This window comes from Molothrus ater, chromosome 7, assembly GCF_012460135.2.
Source record: "Molothrus ater isolate BHLD 08-10-18 breed brown headed cowbird chromosome 7, BPBGC_Mater_1.1, whole genome shotgun sequence".
Classification (NCBI taxonomy): domain Eukaryota; kingdom Metazoa; phylum Chordata; class Aves; order Passeriformes; family Icteridae; genus Molothrus; species Molothrus ater.
The window spans coordinates 28400767-28413478 of NC_050484.2; the positions used below are offsets into that span (position 1 = coordinate 28400767).

At 40.0% G+C, this 12712-nt stretch overlaps 1 protein-coding gene across 8 annotated transcripts in view; it reads left to right on the forward strand.

The window, feature by feature from the left end:
• KALRN (kalirin RhoGEF kinase) overlaps positions 1 to 12712 on the forward strand; it is a 465026-nt gene that overhangs the window by 270607 nt on the left and 181707 nt on the right. For all 8 annotated transcript variants that reach the window (XM_036386498.2, XM_036386501.2, XM_036386502.2 and 5 more), the window contains one exon: positions 10823 to 10992. In XM_036386498.2, coding sequence (XP_036242391.1) covers positions 10823 to 10992 — 170 coding nt within the window. The remainder of the gene's footprint in view (positions 1 to 10822; positions 10993 to 12712) is intronic.

Genomic DNA, 12712 nt, shown 5'->3' on the forward strand with positions numbered 1-12712 from the left:
AATAAAAATGCAGATGTATTAAAAATTAACATTTTTAAAATACTATTTTAAAAACCAATCTTCTATGCTAGCATCAATGCTGTTCTCTAGATGTTAAGAGTAAATGCTAAGTATTTGCTTCATTAAGGTTTTCCCTGTGAGACAGATTGGCTCTGTGATGTGTTTTTGGAAAGTTCAGTAATTAATTCATGTCATTTTTAAGGAGATCCAGAGTGGACAGACTCTGGGTGCCTCTCTCCTATAAAAGTCCCTTCCAACCCAAACTATTCTATGATTCATGTTGTATTAATCTATTGAGACATAACTGGTGAAAGGGTAAATTAAGTAGAAAGAAATGGTCTTACTGACACTTTTTCTTTTTTTGGAAATATTCTAAAGATCTTCTTGCAATGAACATGTTTCTTCTGACAGTTTTCCTAGCGCAGGTTGTGTGAATTGTGAATTTCTGATGTAGTAATTCCCAGGTGTGGATGAGTTCATTGACTGTGAACTTCTCATTCCTTCACCTGTACTCTGCCCACCTCTTCATCTCCACATGCATCTGCTCAGATTCTCACCACCTGAGAAACTTTTAACTGCTCCTACCTTTTTTCTCTTGTCAAACAAATGTTTCCTTTTGTAGTCAGTCTTGCTGTATTTTCTTCAGGACAATAGATAGTGTTGAATTAGGGAGTCATTAAAATGTAGATATCCCTATGGGTAATGTAAGTTCACAGTGGCTTTTTTATACTACAGTATACTTGAATCACTGCTTATTTCATGTGAAAGCATTAAAGAGGGTCCCTTATGCTAAACACTGACTCATACAGTTGAAGGAATATCAAAACTACAGTCAATTAAGCATAACAATAATTTTGATATGTTTTTTAAGTGACCTTATTTAACAATATATACAATAGGCTGAAATGAGGACTTTTTGGTGTTGTAATAACACTTTAGAAGCATAAATTGGAAGCAGTGCTTTAAGTGATTGTTCACTCTTGAATAATGTAGGTGTCCTATTGCCATGCCTGTAAACAGGATTTTGTGTGTCCCCCTGTCCTATAGCGTTCCTTATGCTTTTCTAGTTTGTAGTCAATATTTTTGTACCCTTTTGGACCAAGGCATTTCCGATGGTATGAGCAGAAACCTGGTACTATGGGAATCAAATCCAATTATCTGTATGGCAGGGTAAAGTTATAAATTATTATCACTGGCATAAATACATTCAACAGACTCATACCTGAATAATTTCTCTCAGGACTAAGTGTAATTGAATTTAGGTTCTTTCTTCAAATCTGAATCAATTATTGTCAGGATTGTCAGATCTTGCACTTTTATCACAAACCTCATGATAGTTGATGTTTTTCTGTGAACTTTTGGCTTTAGGATCAAATGATGATAGAGGATTCTTGGCTGGCATTTGATTTTGTTTAAAAGAGAATATTTCTGGAGCTTCCTGGAGAAGAGGTTGCAGATGTCATAAAATCACACCCTGAAGACTCAAAACCCTCAAGGACAAAAGAAAAACATCTTGCAATTAATTGTCTGAATCTTAATATTTTAGTGTCTCAGTTCTATACTTAAGGTTCTGCAGTGTATTTTACATTTCCAAGTATTAAAATGTAGACAGGAAAGAGCACTGTGACCACTTCTACATCATTAAAAATTTTTAAATCCTCTTGTATAGTTAAGGTTGTGTTACTTGTGTTACTACATAGGTTTTGTTACTTGTATTGGCTGGTGATGCAGTTGCTAACTGAAGAATGAGAAGGAACTTCACTGAATTTAGAGCCATTTATAGTATATGGGCTTTAACTAAACTATAAAACAGTTCTGCACTTGTTTCATAGTTTTTTGGGGCATGAAAGGCATGTCTTACCACCTCTAGGTTTCTTGTTTCTTAGTGGACCTGAGATTACCAGTTCTGTGTTGAGTCCAGCACAAAAAAAACAGAGAGGCAGAGAATTGTGTTTTCAGATCATGTGCCCTCTGTTTTGTTGTTGTTTAGTGGGTCAGAAGAGCAGGAGGACGAGGTGCTCAGGGCAGGCACTTCCATGTGGAACCTGCCATGCCTGCCTGGCCCACAGAATGGGGGATGAATGTGCTCAGAAAATATTTAATGTTGAGAAAAAGGAACTGCCAGATTCCTAACAGGTTACTATGAACATGTGCAAACTGGAACTTGGCAGAGGTCTTCTGAGTGACCAAATTTGGGAAAATGTTCATATGAATGACATAATGTGTATTCTTGACATCAAGGCTAAGCCCTGCAAAATTTCAAACCCTTGCTTAAAAGCATGGAGGGTCTGGAGCATCTCATTTGAACAGAAATAAAACTAACACAGGCAAAGTACCTTTTCTGTCCCTTTCTCTCATACTGGCCCTTTCACCTCAAAATTCATCAAGTTCAGCCTTAGGCAGACACCTGGTATGGAAAGTTTCACTCTGAAAATCTTGTCTGATAAGGCCATGAGAAAGTGTGAGCTAAGTCCTGGACCATTAAGTGTCAGACAGCTTCCTGTATTATAACCTGTATTATTTGTGGTCAGTAGGTCACCTTGGTCACCCCACAGACATCCGTGGGGTTACTCAGCTGGGTAATGGAGTGGGGCTGCCCTGTCAGTCAGGAATGGTAACAGTGTTTTATTGCAGGCACTGCTAGCTTAATTTTGCTTGATAACCAAGACCTGTGAAATTAAATTTTCTCTGCTTGAGTTGAATGTTGTGATCAGAAGATTATTTCAGTGTAGATCACTAATTCTGACAGGGCTTGTTCTTCACTTTGAGGCAGAGCTGCTGGGACACAGGGAGCAGGAAGCTCAGGGGACTGAGGTCAGCTGCTATTGACTCCCATCAGAAGAGTTGACAGAATGTATCTAAGTTAATCATGGAGCAAACATGACAGTGGTTCTGGGATATATCCTGTAATCCTGTCACTCACTGTGAATTGACACAGGAATCAAAGTTAATGTTACTGAACTTCAAAATTTGTTGTTTGACTTTTACTGCTAATATTGACTTTCCAGAGCAATTGCCCACTGGATAATAAAGATTTGTGATGCAGAGGATATTCAGTTTAGCAACTCCACTTGCTGGCAACTTCTGGAAGTTTTGAAAAGGTCTTGTTCTCTGAACATGTGTTCGTCTTACACACTGCTCCTGTCCTGGACAGCGCTTTTGTTCCTTTTTTCATAGTATGTCCAGATTTCAAAAAAAAAAAAAAAAGGAAAGCATAAAACATTAAAATGACCCAAACTGGCTCACTGCACATAAAATATTCACTGAGTGAATATTCACATATTCACACTGATTTGCATATTCGCACCAATTCACACCCCAGAATTTTCAGTGTTAGAATGAAGCACTGTGTGTCTTGTTCAAAAGCTAGAAATTTTGTCCTTCACTGGGATAATATTAACAGCTGAAATAGATGCACAACAGCATGCAAAATCAAACTTGGAAAATACCTGCCCTTCTTTTCACAGCAGGGCTGTGAAACATCAAACCTCAGACTTATGTCTCCTATTAGTATGACCATGGTTTTTGCTGGGAGCTGAATCTGTGTACTGGTGGTGCTAAATGGATGGTTGACTTAGTGATCTTGAAGGTCTTTTTCAACTTTAATGATTCTGTGGTTCTATGATTCTAAGTAAAAGCTGTTTTGTTGTGTTTGCTTGGTATTTTTAAGAAATACTCAGTTCCTAATATCTCTACTCCCATCAGAAGTGAAATTGCAGGCAGAAATTAGAGAATGTGGTAGAAGTGAACTGGCAGAAGTGCCCATACAGTAACATGTGTGCTGTCCCTTGCCTGAGTGGCAGATTCCTTGGAGAAGGCAGATCACCTGTCAGCTCAGCATTCTGATAATTGTAGCTGTGGACAGGGCTCTTCTGGTATAAAATGTGATATTTCTGTGTGAGCTAGATCAAAGTACACTCTGGGTTATCAGCAATCAATTACCATGAAGCTGCCAAATAAAAGCAAATCCCCTTTCAGCTCCAGAAGGTAGGCTGTGGCCTGGACCAAGATGCCAACATTCACCAGTCATTAACTTTAGTGGTGGCTTTTTGAGAGCTAAATCTTGTCTGTAAAGCTACCAAAGATCTGGGACTGAGGAACCAGGACAGCTGGGGTGCTACAGGGTGCCCTTCTTTCCTGTCCATTTGTTGCCCAGAAGCAAGTTCTTTTCATGAAGGATTAAGTAGCTGGGAAAGAAAAGAGCTGTGGTATTCTGGCAGCACATCCCACTCTTGAGCAGGGGAGTTTGAAGCACAGCCAGGCCACTACTGAATAAAATTCTGCCATCTGTGATGGCAAAAGATTGGTAAAAGAGACAGAATCAAAGTAATGAGAATCAAATGCTTGTAAATGCAGCCACATAAACCAAATGTCAGGAAGTCAAACCTGTGCATGGAAGAGAGGTTCTTTCCATCCTTCCACTATGTGCTAGCCAAAGGATTCCTGTAGACTTCATTTAAGTTCATACTTTGTTATCCACATTTTTCAGGCCATTCATCAGCATTGTTACAGACCAATGGCTCCACTCAAATATTTTCCTTGGCTTTTGAGCCCTTGCATGTGTTTTGCATGTTGTGGAAATGTGAGCCTGCGTGCCTCACTCTCCAGATAACGTGGTTTGTGCTAAAAGGAAGTTTTATGAGCATCTTTAAATAAGATGTGCCAACTTTCATAAAGCATTCTTTTATTAGACACATTTCTGCCCATTCTGATTTCCTGAAGCTGAGGAAGATGAGCTTCTCCCAGTTCCAGTGTGTGGGCTTCAGTGCTGCGTACAAGGGCAACAGAGTGGGCAGCCAGCAATAATCTGTGTACTGAGTAAGTTTTTATTAAAGCCATACAGGTACACTACTGTAATTCACTCATCACTCAAAAGACACGTTCTGTCTTTCACCTGAAGTACATCTATGCACTGGAGACTAACTAGTTGAAAATGGTGTCAGTGGAGTGGCTCAAGTCAATGGATCCAACCAGACTGGTTAAAGAAAAGTCATGTAGATTTTTCAGTCCTTAGCAAGATTCAGAATGATTCAGAGTTGTCACAAATTATTTATTTCTGCGATTCCCAGAGCAGTGCACAAAGTTACACAAAAGGCCCAAAGCAGCAGATCAGGGTAAGACTGCAAGTGACAGATACAGTCAGTCACTGGAAAAAGCACAGAGGGAAGAGGTGCTGCAGCTTCCATTTGAGAAGTGATGATTAGAACCAATGCACAATAAGGAGAATATGAGGGTACCTGTGTTTATATTAGTAGATTGCTGCATTTGCAGTGTGGGAAGCTTCCCCTGCACCAAATTGTCCTGTATCACACTGCTGTAAAACTGAGTAAATCTTCCAATGTAGGAAGAACTTTTCTAAGCCAGTGTGATCAAGTGCAGAATTTGATTATTACAGTTACTGAAAGTAATTACAACAAGATTCCTAATCACAAATAACATATTAAAATTATACTAGAAGAGGAACATGTTTTTTACAATTCATGGTGGGGGCAGAAGAAGCACAGAACATGTACGTTTTATTCTTCATTTTTAAATCAATTTTCTCTTCTAGATCAAATAGTCCCTGAATTACATTTACATGACCTTGGACTGGGGATCTACACACTCCCTGATGTAAGCCTAGCTACCCAAATCATGTTTGCCTTGAGAGGAGATTATTTTGTGCTATATCAATCTGGTCCATGCAGGACTTGGAAAAAGCATCAGATGTTTAGGCAGTGCAAATCCTTTTGCCATAGGCAAGGTTACTAATTAAACAGCCTGAGCATACAGAAGCACCAGATGCAGCCCAACCAAGGATAAATGTCAAGAAATTGGCGAGGAAAAGGGAAAAAGCAAGAAAGAGGTTAGGGAGAGATCAGTTTTTTCACAGAATGTTCCCTTTCCACTTGTCATTTCTTCCCAACCAGTTTGGTGGTGTCTGACAACATTAGATCTTGCAGCAGGGAGTCTCATGAGTTGTGTCTTACTGTGGAAGTCATGGCATTTCCTACGTAGTGTCTGGTCACATCCAATCCTGTCACCTTTTATTAGGTGTGCTGCCATTATGTGACACTTTGCTGGTGGCATGAGGTCATTTGGCAGCTCATCATTACAGACCTTGTTCTCTGTGTTTCTGTTGACATTTTCTTGAGAGCTTGAATGTGACTTTGGACAATGTTGCTGAAATGTTTACAGCAACCCTCAGTTCTTTTAACTAAAACGGGACTGGATGCATTCTAAGTGTGAATAAATACCAGTTGAGGAAGGTTAATTGTGCTGGAAAGTTTTATTTTCACCACCATGTTGGTATGGGGATGATTTCCTAAAGGCTCTGCAGTCAAGCTGGATGCACAACAGCATTTGAACAGATGCCTTAACACAAGTGCAGACTGAAGTTCTGCCATAAATTAACCTAACTTGGGATCTGTGTGATTTCCTAGTGCATATCATGACAAAGCTAAATATTATTGCCATAGAATTGGCTTGTAAAAGCCTGGCATAGTAGCAGAGGGAAATAGGGTTGATGGACATCTCCCTCTGGAGCAGTTCTGCTTGTGAGGGTTTTGGGGGATTTTTTCAGGCTGCCCTTGGTTTCCTGAACACTGACATTGCAATTCATGGAGTGGCAGCAGGGTCCCTGCATGTCACTGAATTCTTGTGCATTCTGCTCTAGTCTCCATTGCTGTGATGAATGTTCTCTTCCTGATTTGTCATGAGCATCTTTTTGGGGCCTGCCCTGCAATACACTATGCTTCTCTGACATAGTAAAAGGGCAGAACATACACCCTGGGAAGTTGCTTCTTTCCATTAACATCCTTGTTTTTAAGACTAGCAAAAATGCTGTACAACAGTAAATCTCCTGGATTGAACTGGTTCTTTGCACTGTTCCCATAACTCAGTGCTTTTAAACTGCTTTTGAGGGGATTATAACTCATCTCTGTCATTTAGAAAGAGCAGCATATAGGCATTGGATGTTTAATAGTTATTCCAATCATGCAGGCAAGATTTTCTTAGTGATCACTTTAGGTTTTAGATTTTGTTTAAAGTGGTTCCTTTTTCTAAGTGAAAAGCATTAATTTTAGGTAACAAGCACAGGTGTCCTTCAGACCTCAAGTTAAGTGGTCTCACTAATTGAGCAAAATGAAGGGTATTACATCAGATGAAGTAACTGGGAATAAAGAGCTGCATTGTCTCTTGGATGGAGGGAAACTGCCTGGGCTTCATATCCAAGAAAGATGCAAAAGTTGTTGACACCATGCATAAGGGGCACCAGATGCGATCCCAAAAGAAAGGAGGGGTGTCATTCTTCTTTCCCACTGTTCTAGTAATCAGAGGAGAATTAGCTGTCTTGTGTAAAGCCTTGATAAAATAAAGCTTCAGTTGTGGAGCCACTATGAACCTTTGGCATTAATGGCTTAGGGATAGGTATTTACCTGAGACTTCTCGTAGCTAACAACTGTGACATTTTTACATGTAGTTGGCATGAGTCAGATTTGAGTCAGATCTCTCATAGACTGAATTCAGGTGTTACCATTAATGCATCAGGTTCTCCATATCTAATTAATCATACCAAAGCATAGATCAGTTGAAAAAAGTACAAAACTTACTTCTGTGATACTTCTGTATAGTTTCCTAGGATTCTGTATTTTTTTTTTTAGTACTTGTTAAGTAACATAATGCAGAGGTTATCTCCTTTTCTGGACACATGCATGACTGGCAAATTTAGTGAAAGTCACCACAGGTGGATGTGGAAATTCTGCCTCTATATTTTGAATATCTGCATGTAACTACATACACCCCCTGTATGGGATCAAGTGGTACCTTAGTAATAGTTTGAAGTATGTATGGAAATGAGACAAGTACTCACAAATTTTGTTCATGGTAAGAATAAAATAAGTCAATTTCTGCAAATATGAAATGAAAGTTGTGCTGTGCAATATATCAGATTTCAATGGGAACAGTTTCTTTGGTCTAAGCTATCTAGCTTAGAGTGGGTCACATCATAGACTGGAAATGCACAAGGTATCCAGTGATTTGGGGCTTTAATAGTCAGGATATTTTTAATTGGTCAAATACTTGCATTGGAATGAAACATCAGGCCCTAAGAGGGACTGATTTTCCTGAGCAATGACAATCAGGATGCGATTTCTGTTTCATGATTAACAGCTGTTCTGACTGGTGTTGCAGTGATATGGAATTGGTCTTTTCATTCCTGTGGCATTCACAAGTGGGCATGGTAGCAATTTATTTCATGTGCTATTAATTGTAGCACATAGCCTAGGAGGTTTTGGAATCAGATTCCTATTGTGAATTTTTCCTGAAAGATCTTCCTGATCTTATTAATATTGACTGATTCTTTGTATTAGGGTTTTCCAGGGATTGGTGGAGTCTAAAGGATTAAAGGCCTCTGAGTCAAGGATGACCTAGATTCTGATAGATTTTATATGCAAATCCTTATAGACAGAGGTCATTAATGGAAACATCTGAAGCTAATATGAGTTAATATATTTGAGTGCTCTCTGAAATTAGTGAGTGTTTTGATTCCAGGTAAATACAATACAGTTTATGTTTTAAGTATTTTGAAAGTGATTTAGAAGCCTACTCAAGCAGTGGTGTCAGATCTTAAATGCCCAATGCTCCTTCTGAAAAGTTGGGTTCTGGAGACACTTTAGAGCATGGGATTTTCCTCTGAAGGTTGGAAACTTTCTACTCTGCCCTAACAAAATAATTTCAAGAAAACAGCAGATTCCTATCAATGAACAAAATTCCTGATTTCACTTTCATTTTCATAAAGAAAATTTCCTGAGCTTTTTTAAGTTGAAAAAGGATCTAAGAATTACAAGAAGTTAAAAAACTACTGGTGGCTTTCCCACCTCAAAACAGAAGGATGATTTCTATACATAGCTATTTTTCTGTATTTACAAAGTGCTCTATTACTTGAAGATCTGATAAGCAGAAGTAATATTCCTGACCAACCTGGTCCTTGTCTGTTTTGGTCCAGCTGCACTTACTGTTTGAGTGGGTGTAGGGATTGGATCAAAACCAGGAAGATTCTCAATATAATTAACATATAAAGGCACTAATGCATTTTCCTTTATGGTAGCTTCCCAAAGCTCAGCACATGGACCTCAAACCGCAACTGAAAAAGCCCTCTATTTGGCTCATTAAATATGTTTTCATTTTTCCACTTGTTTCTCATGCCTATTCACTTACATTTGTTTCTTTGATTAATAGTTCCTCTTGTCTACTACGCCCTTTTCCTAAGAATGTGAAAATATGTAAATATCCCAAGCAAAGACATTCTGTTTCAGGCCAGTAGTTGGGCAGGCCATTATAATTATAATATTTATGAATAAACAGGGCATTTACCCAAAATATTCAAAGCTGACTCTGAGAAACCTACAAGTAAGGCGTATGTTCTAATGCTTGTTTTTGTAAGTCTCTCAAGCAAGGACTCAGTAGCAGAGGTGGGGACAATGCAAAAGGCACTGGGCTCTCCCTTTTCTGATATCATGAGTGTGCTGGGACAGCTTCTAATTTTGATCATTTTGATTTGGGCCAGGGTAATATCCTCGAATTCCATAGCAAATGTATAGTGTAACACGTAGCGAGCGGCCTTAGGCGTGGGCCCTGGCTGTGAGAAGCTTTGGCAGCTGGAGCTTTAGACATCCCCATCCTCCTCTCATTTAATGTGGACGTGCAGAATTCACAGTCTCAGAGGAAATGCTGCAGGAGGGGATCCAGCACGACTCGTTTTGAACACAAACATTTTCACCAGCTCTTTGCCACCCACACACAAGGGCCTCCTCTGCTTCACGTTCACCCCGAGGTCCCCGTGGGACAAAGCTCTGCAGTCCCTGGGACAGCGGGAGGAGCCGCGGCCGGCACCGCATCCTTTGGCATTTCCCGCTCTGGGACTGCGCTGCCACCTCCAGCACACACCAGCACAATGTGGGTTAATGGGGCAGGCGTGGCACAGAAAAGTCTCTGGTGGAGTCATTAGGGTGTGCTGGCAGGCTGCCAGCTCGGTTGGTGCAATTTTACACTCACTTTTCAGCACAAGCTTAAAGGGGAATCCTCTGTTCGCTTTAAGCCTTTACAGCCAGTGAGAGGCTGCTGCGGCGTTCCTGCCCCTGTCCAGACCTCTGATGAACAGCTGGCTGGAAATTCTCATCTAAGCACTGGCAAAGATTTGTTGCTGTGATTGTGGCTTTAAAACTGGTAGTCAGAACTATTAAAAATTAATGGATCTTCATGGGGTCGATTAGTGATATTGCTGTCTCCTATGTTTGGATTTTCCCAGAGTTAAATTGCAGAGTCTGAGTGCATTTTGAGGAGGGGGTTTAAGTACTGGAAACAAAAAAGAAACTCCAAAACCTCAACCCCTGGGAAGGCATAGCTGAGCAGGCACAGTGAGACTTCAGTCAGTACCATACACCACACACACACCAAAGATTGTAGGTCTGTCCTGCAACAGGCTTCAGCCACATGTGAAATTAATAGCAGCTGATAGTGCTCAGCTCCTGAAAGGGTTACACAGATGTAGGAGATTTTAATTTGCTGCTAGTATAAAGACTTAATCTGAATAAAATAATTAGTTATTGCTGTATAATAAACAGAAATTTAATTTTTTTTGAAAACTACCTGATATTATATTTCTCTTATTTTCTTGCTTTAAATGGAATCAATAACAAATGTATCTTTTTGGGCTTACAAATTTTAGGTCAGTTTTCCTGTGAAACATGCAGCTGGAGTTAATGCCTATTGATCTGGAATTAGAGAGCAAAAGGGTTAAATCTCAATCCCTCTCTGATTTATATTTCCCTCCCCTTCTTCCCAGCTGTGGACATGGATGGAAGATCTGCAGAAGGAGCTCTTAGAGGATGTCTGTGCTGACTCTGTGGATGCGGTACAGGAGCTTATCAAGCAGTTTCAGCAGCAGCAAACAGCCACCCTGGATGCCACCCTCAATGTTATTAAAGAAGGGGAAGATCTAATCCAGCAGCTCAGGTAAGCATCCACCTGGGGCACAGGTGTTGAGAAATCTGATGCATGCTGTGCTTTAGGGGTATCTAAACAGGGAACTGCAAGCTAGGATCAATTGGGAGAGTTTGTTAATTCTTTGCTTATTTATAATTCTTCAGGTCCTTTCAGCGTTTTATTGAAATTACAGGGAGTGATTTGTGTGGACTGATTAGAGTAGTCTGTGGATCAGCATTGGTTTCCTGTTTGACTGAGAGATTATTTATAGGCACTGAGAAGTGAATGAAACCAAATGTGTTTGAAGTGAATATTTTTAGTTGGTATTTATAGAAGATTGTTAAATGGTTGTGAACTGAGGCCTTGTGATTTATAGGGTTATTCCCGATGTAGGGTAAGTGTATTCCTCTTAATAAAATACACACGTGTCTAACAGTCTTCACTGTTTCATTTTGCATGCAGCACCCTTCTATTTATCTTTGTGTATGTGGGATTTATTCATAGTGTCAAAGAGGCTCTTTCACTGCTGGTTCTTCTACTAGCACTGTGAATTAAACCAGCTCATTTTTGCCTAATTTAAAATACATGAAGAGACTAGTCCCAAGAATTTGGGGGGGCGGGGGGGGAGGTTGGGGTTTTTGTTGGGTGTTTGATGTATTTGTTTCTCTTCTTTCTTAATCTGCAAGTATTGTCAAATGAATATTTGCAGAGTAAGCTTATTCAGAATCTGCAATTGTGAAATCTCTCTCATTTGTTGCTAAAGTGGTTTTCTGTGCCTTTAGCTTTGTTGACAGCAGTGAAGTTTTCGTGCCTTTTAGGGATGTTGCTGGGCACTGAACCAAGTCCAATACATCACTTATTATTTAGATCTTTGTATTGTTACAGGTTGCCCTTACCCACATGTACGTAGTATGCATGTTCTGTATACATTGTAATATGCAAATATCCCAGGTTTTATGCATTTCACCAGACAGTCCAAGAGAGTGACATCATCTTCCTCACCCTGAGCTTTCCTAATCTGATGCCTTTACTTCTCATCTGAGATGTGCAGAAAACCATGAGTCTTGATAGGAACCTGAGAGGAAAAGCCCAAGATGCTCTGGAGTACAATGGACAGTGAGGGCTCTGGTGGAGCTCTGCCCTTAAGAGACCTCCTGGAGTCCTTAAGTATTTTCCTACTGCCATATGCTGAGCTTTCCTCTAAGCTCTTCCCTGTCATCCTGGATGCAAAGTTTTCTCTGCTGGGTCAGAAACAAACAACAAACAAAAAAAAAAAAAAAAAAAAACAAACAAAAAAAGAGAGATTTGAAAGGACTGCTCGAGGTTCTGATTGTCATTCAGCCCTGGGCAGCCACACCAGAGAGCTCATGGAGATTCCTACCCTTGCTGTGTGTGACTTGCCAGCACCGCAGGGGAGGGAGAGGGACTGGAGTTGCAGTATTGCTTGCCAGTTTTAGAGTTGAGGAGGAAGGACCAGGAGTAGACATTCCATCCTTCTATTCATCTTTGCTGATGAGATCAGTAGGATAAAAACATGCTGGGTTTGGTAAGTGAGCTGCCAGAGGGGAAGGGGTTTTAGCTGACAATATGTATGGCCAGCTGTAGCAGATCAGTCAAAGGTCTGCATGGTAACTTATTTTATGCAAAGAAGTTGTTTGCAAAGTTTAGGGCACTTCAATGAGATGAAAAAAATGGCATTTAAATTGTGGGCTACAAATTTTTTTGTTATTCTTCCCAACTCTTGGAATGG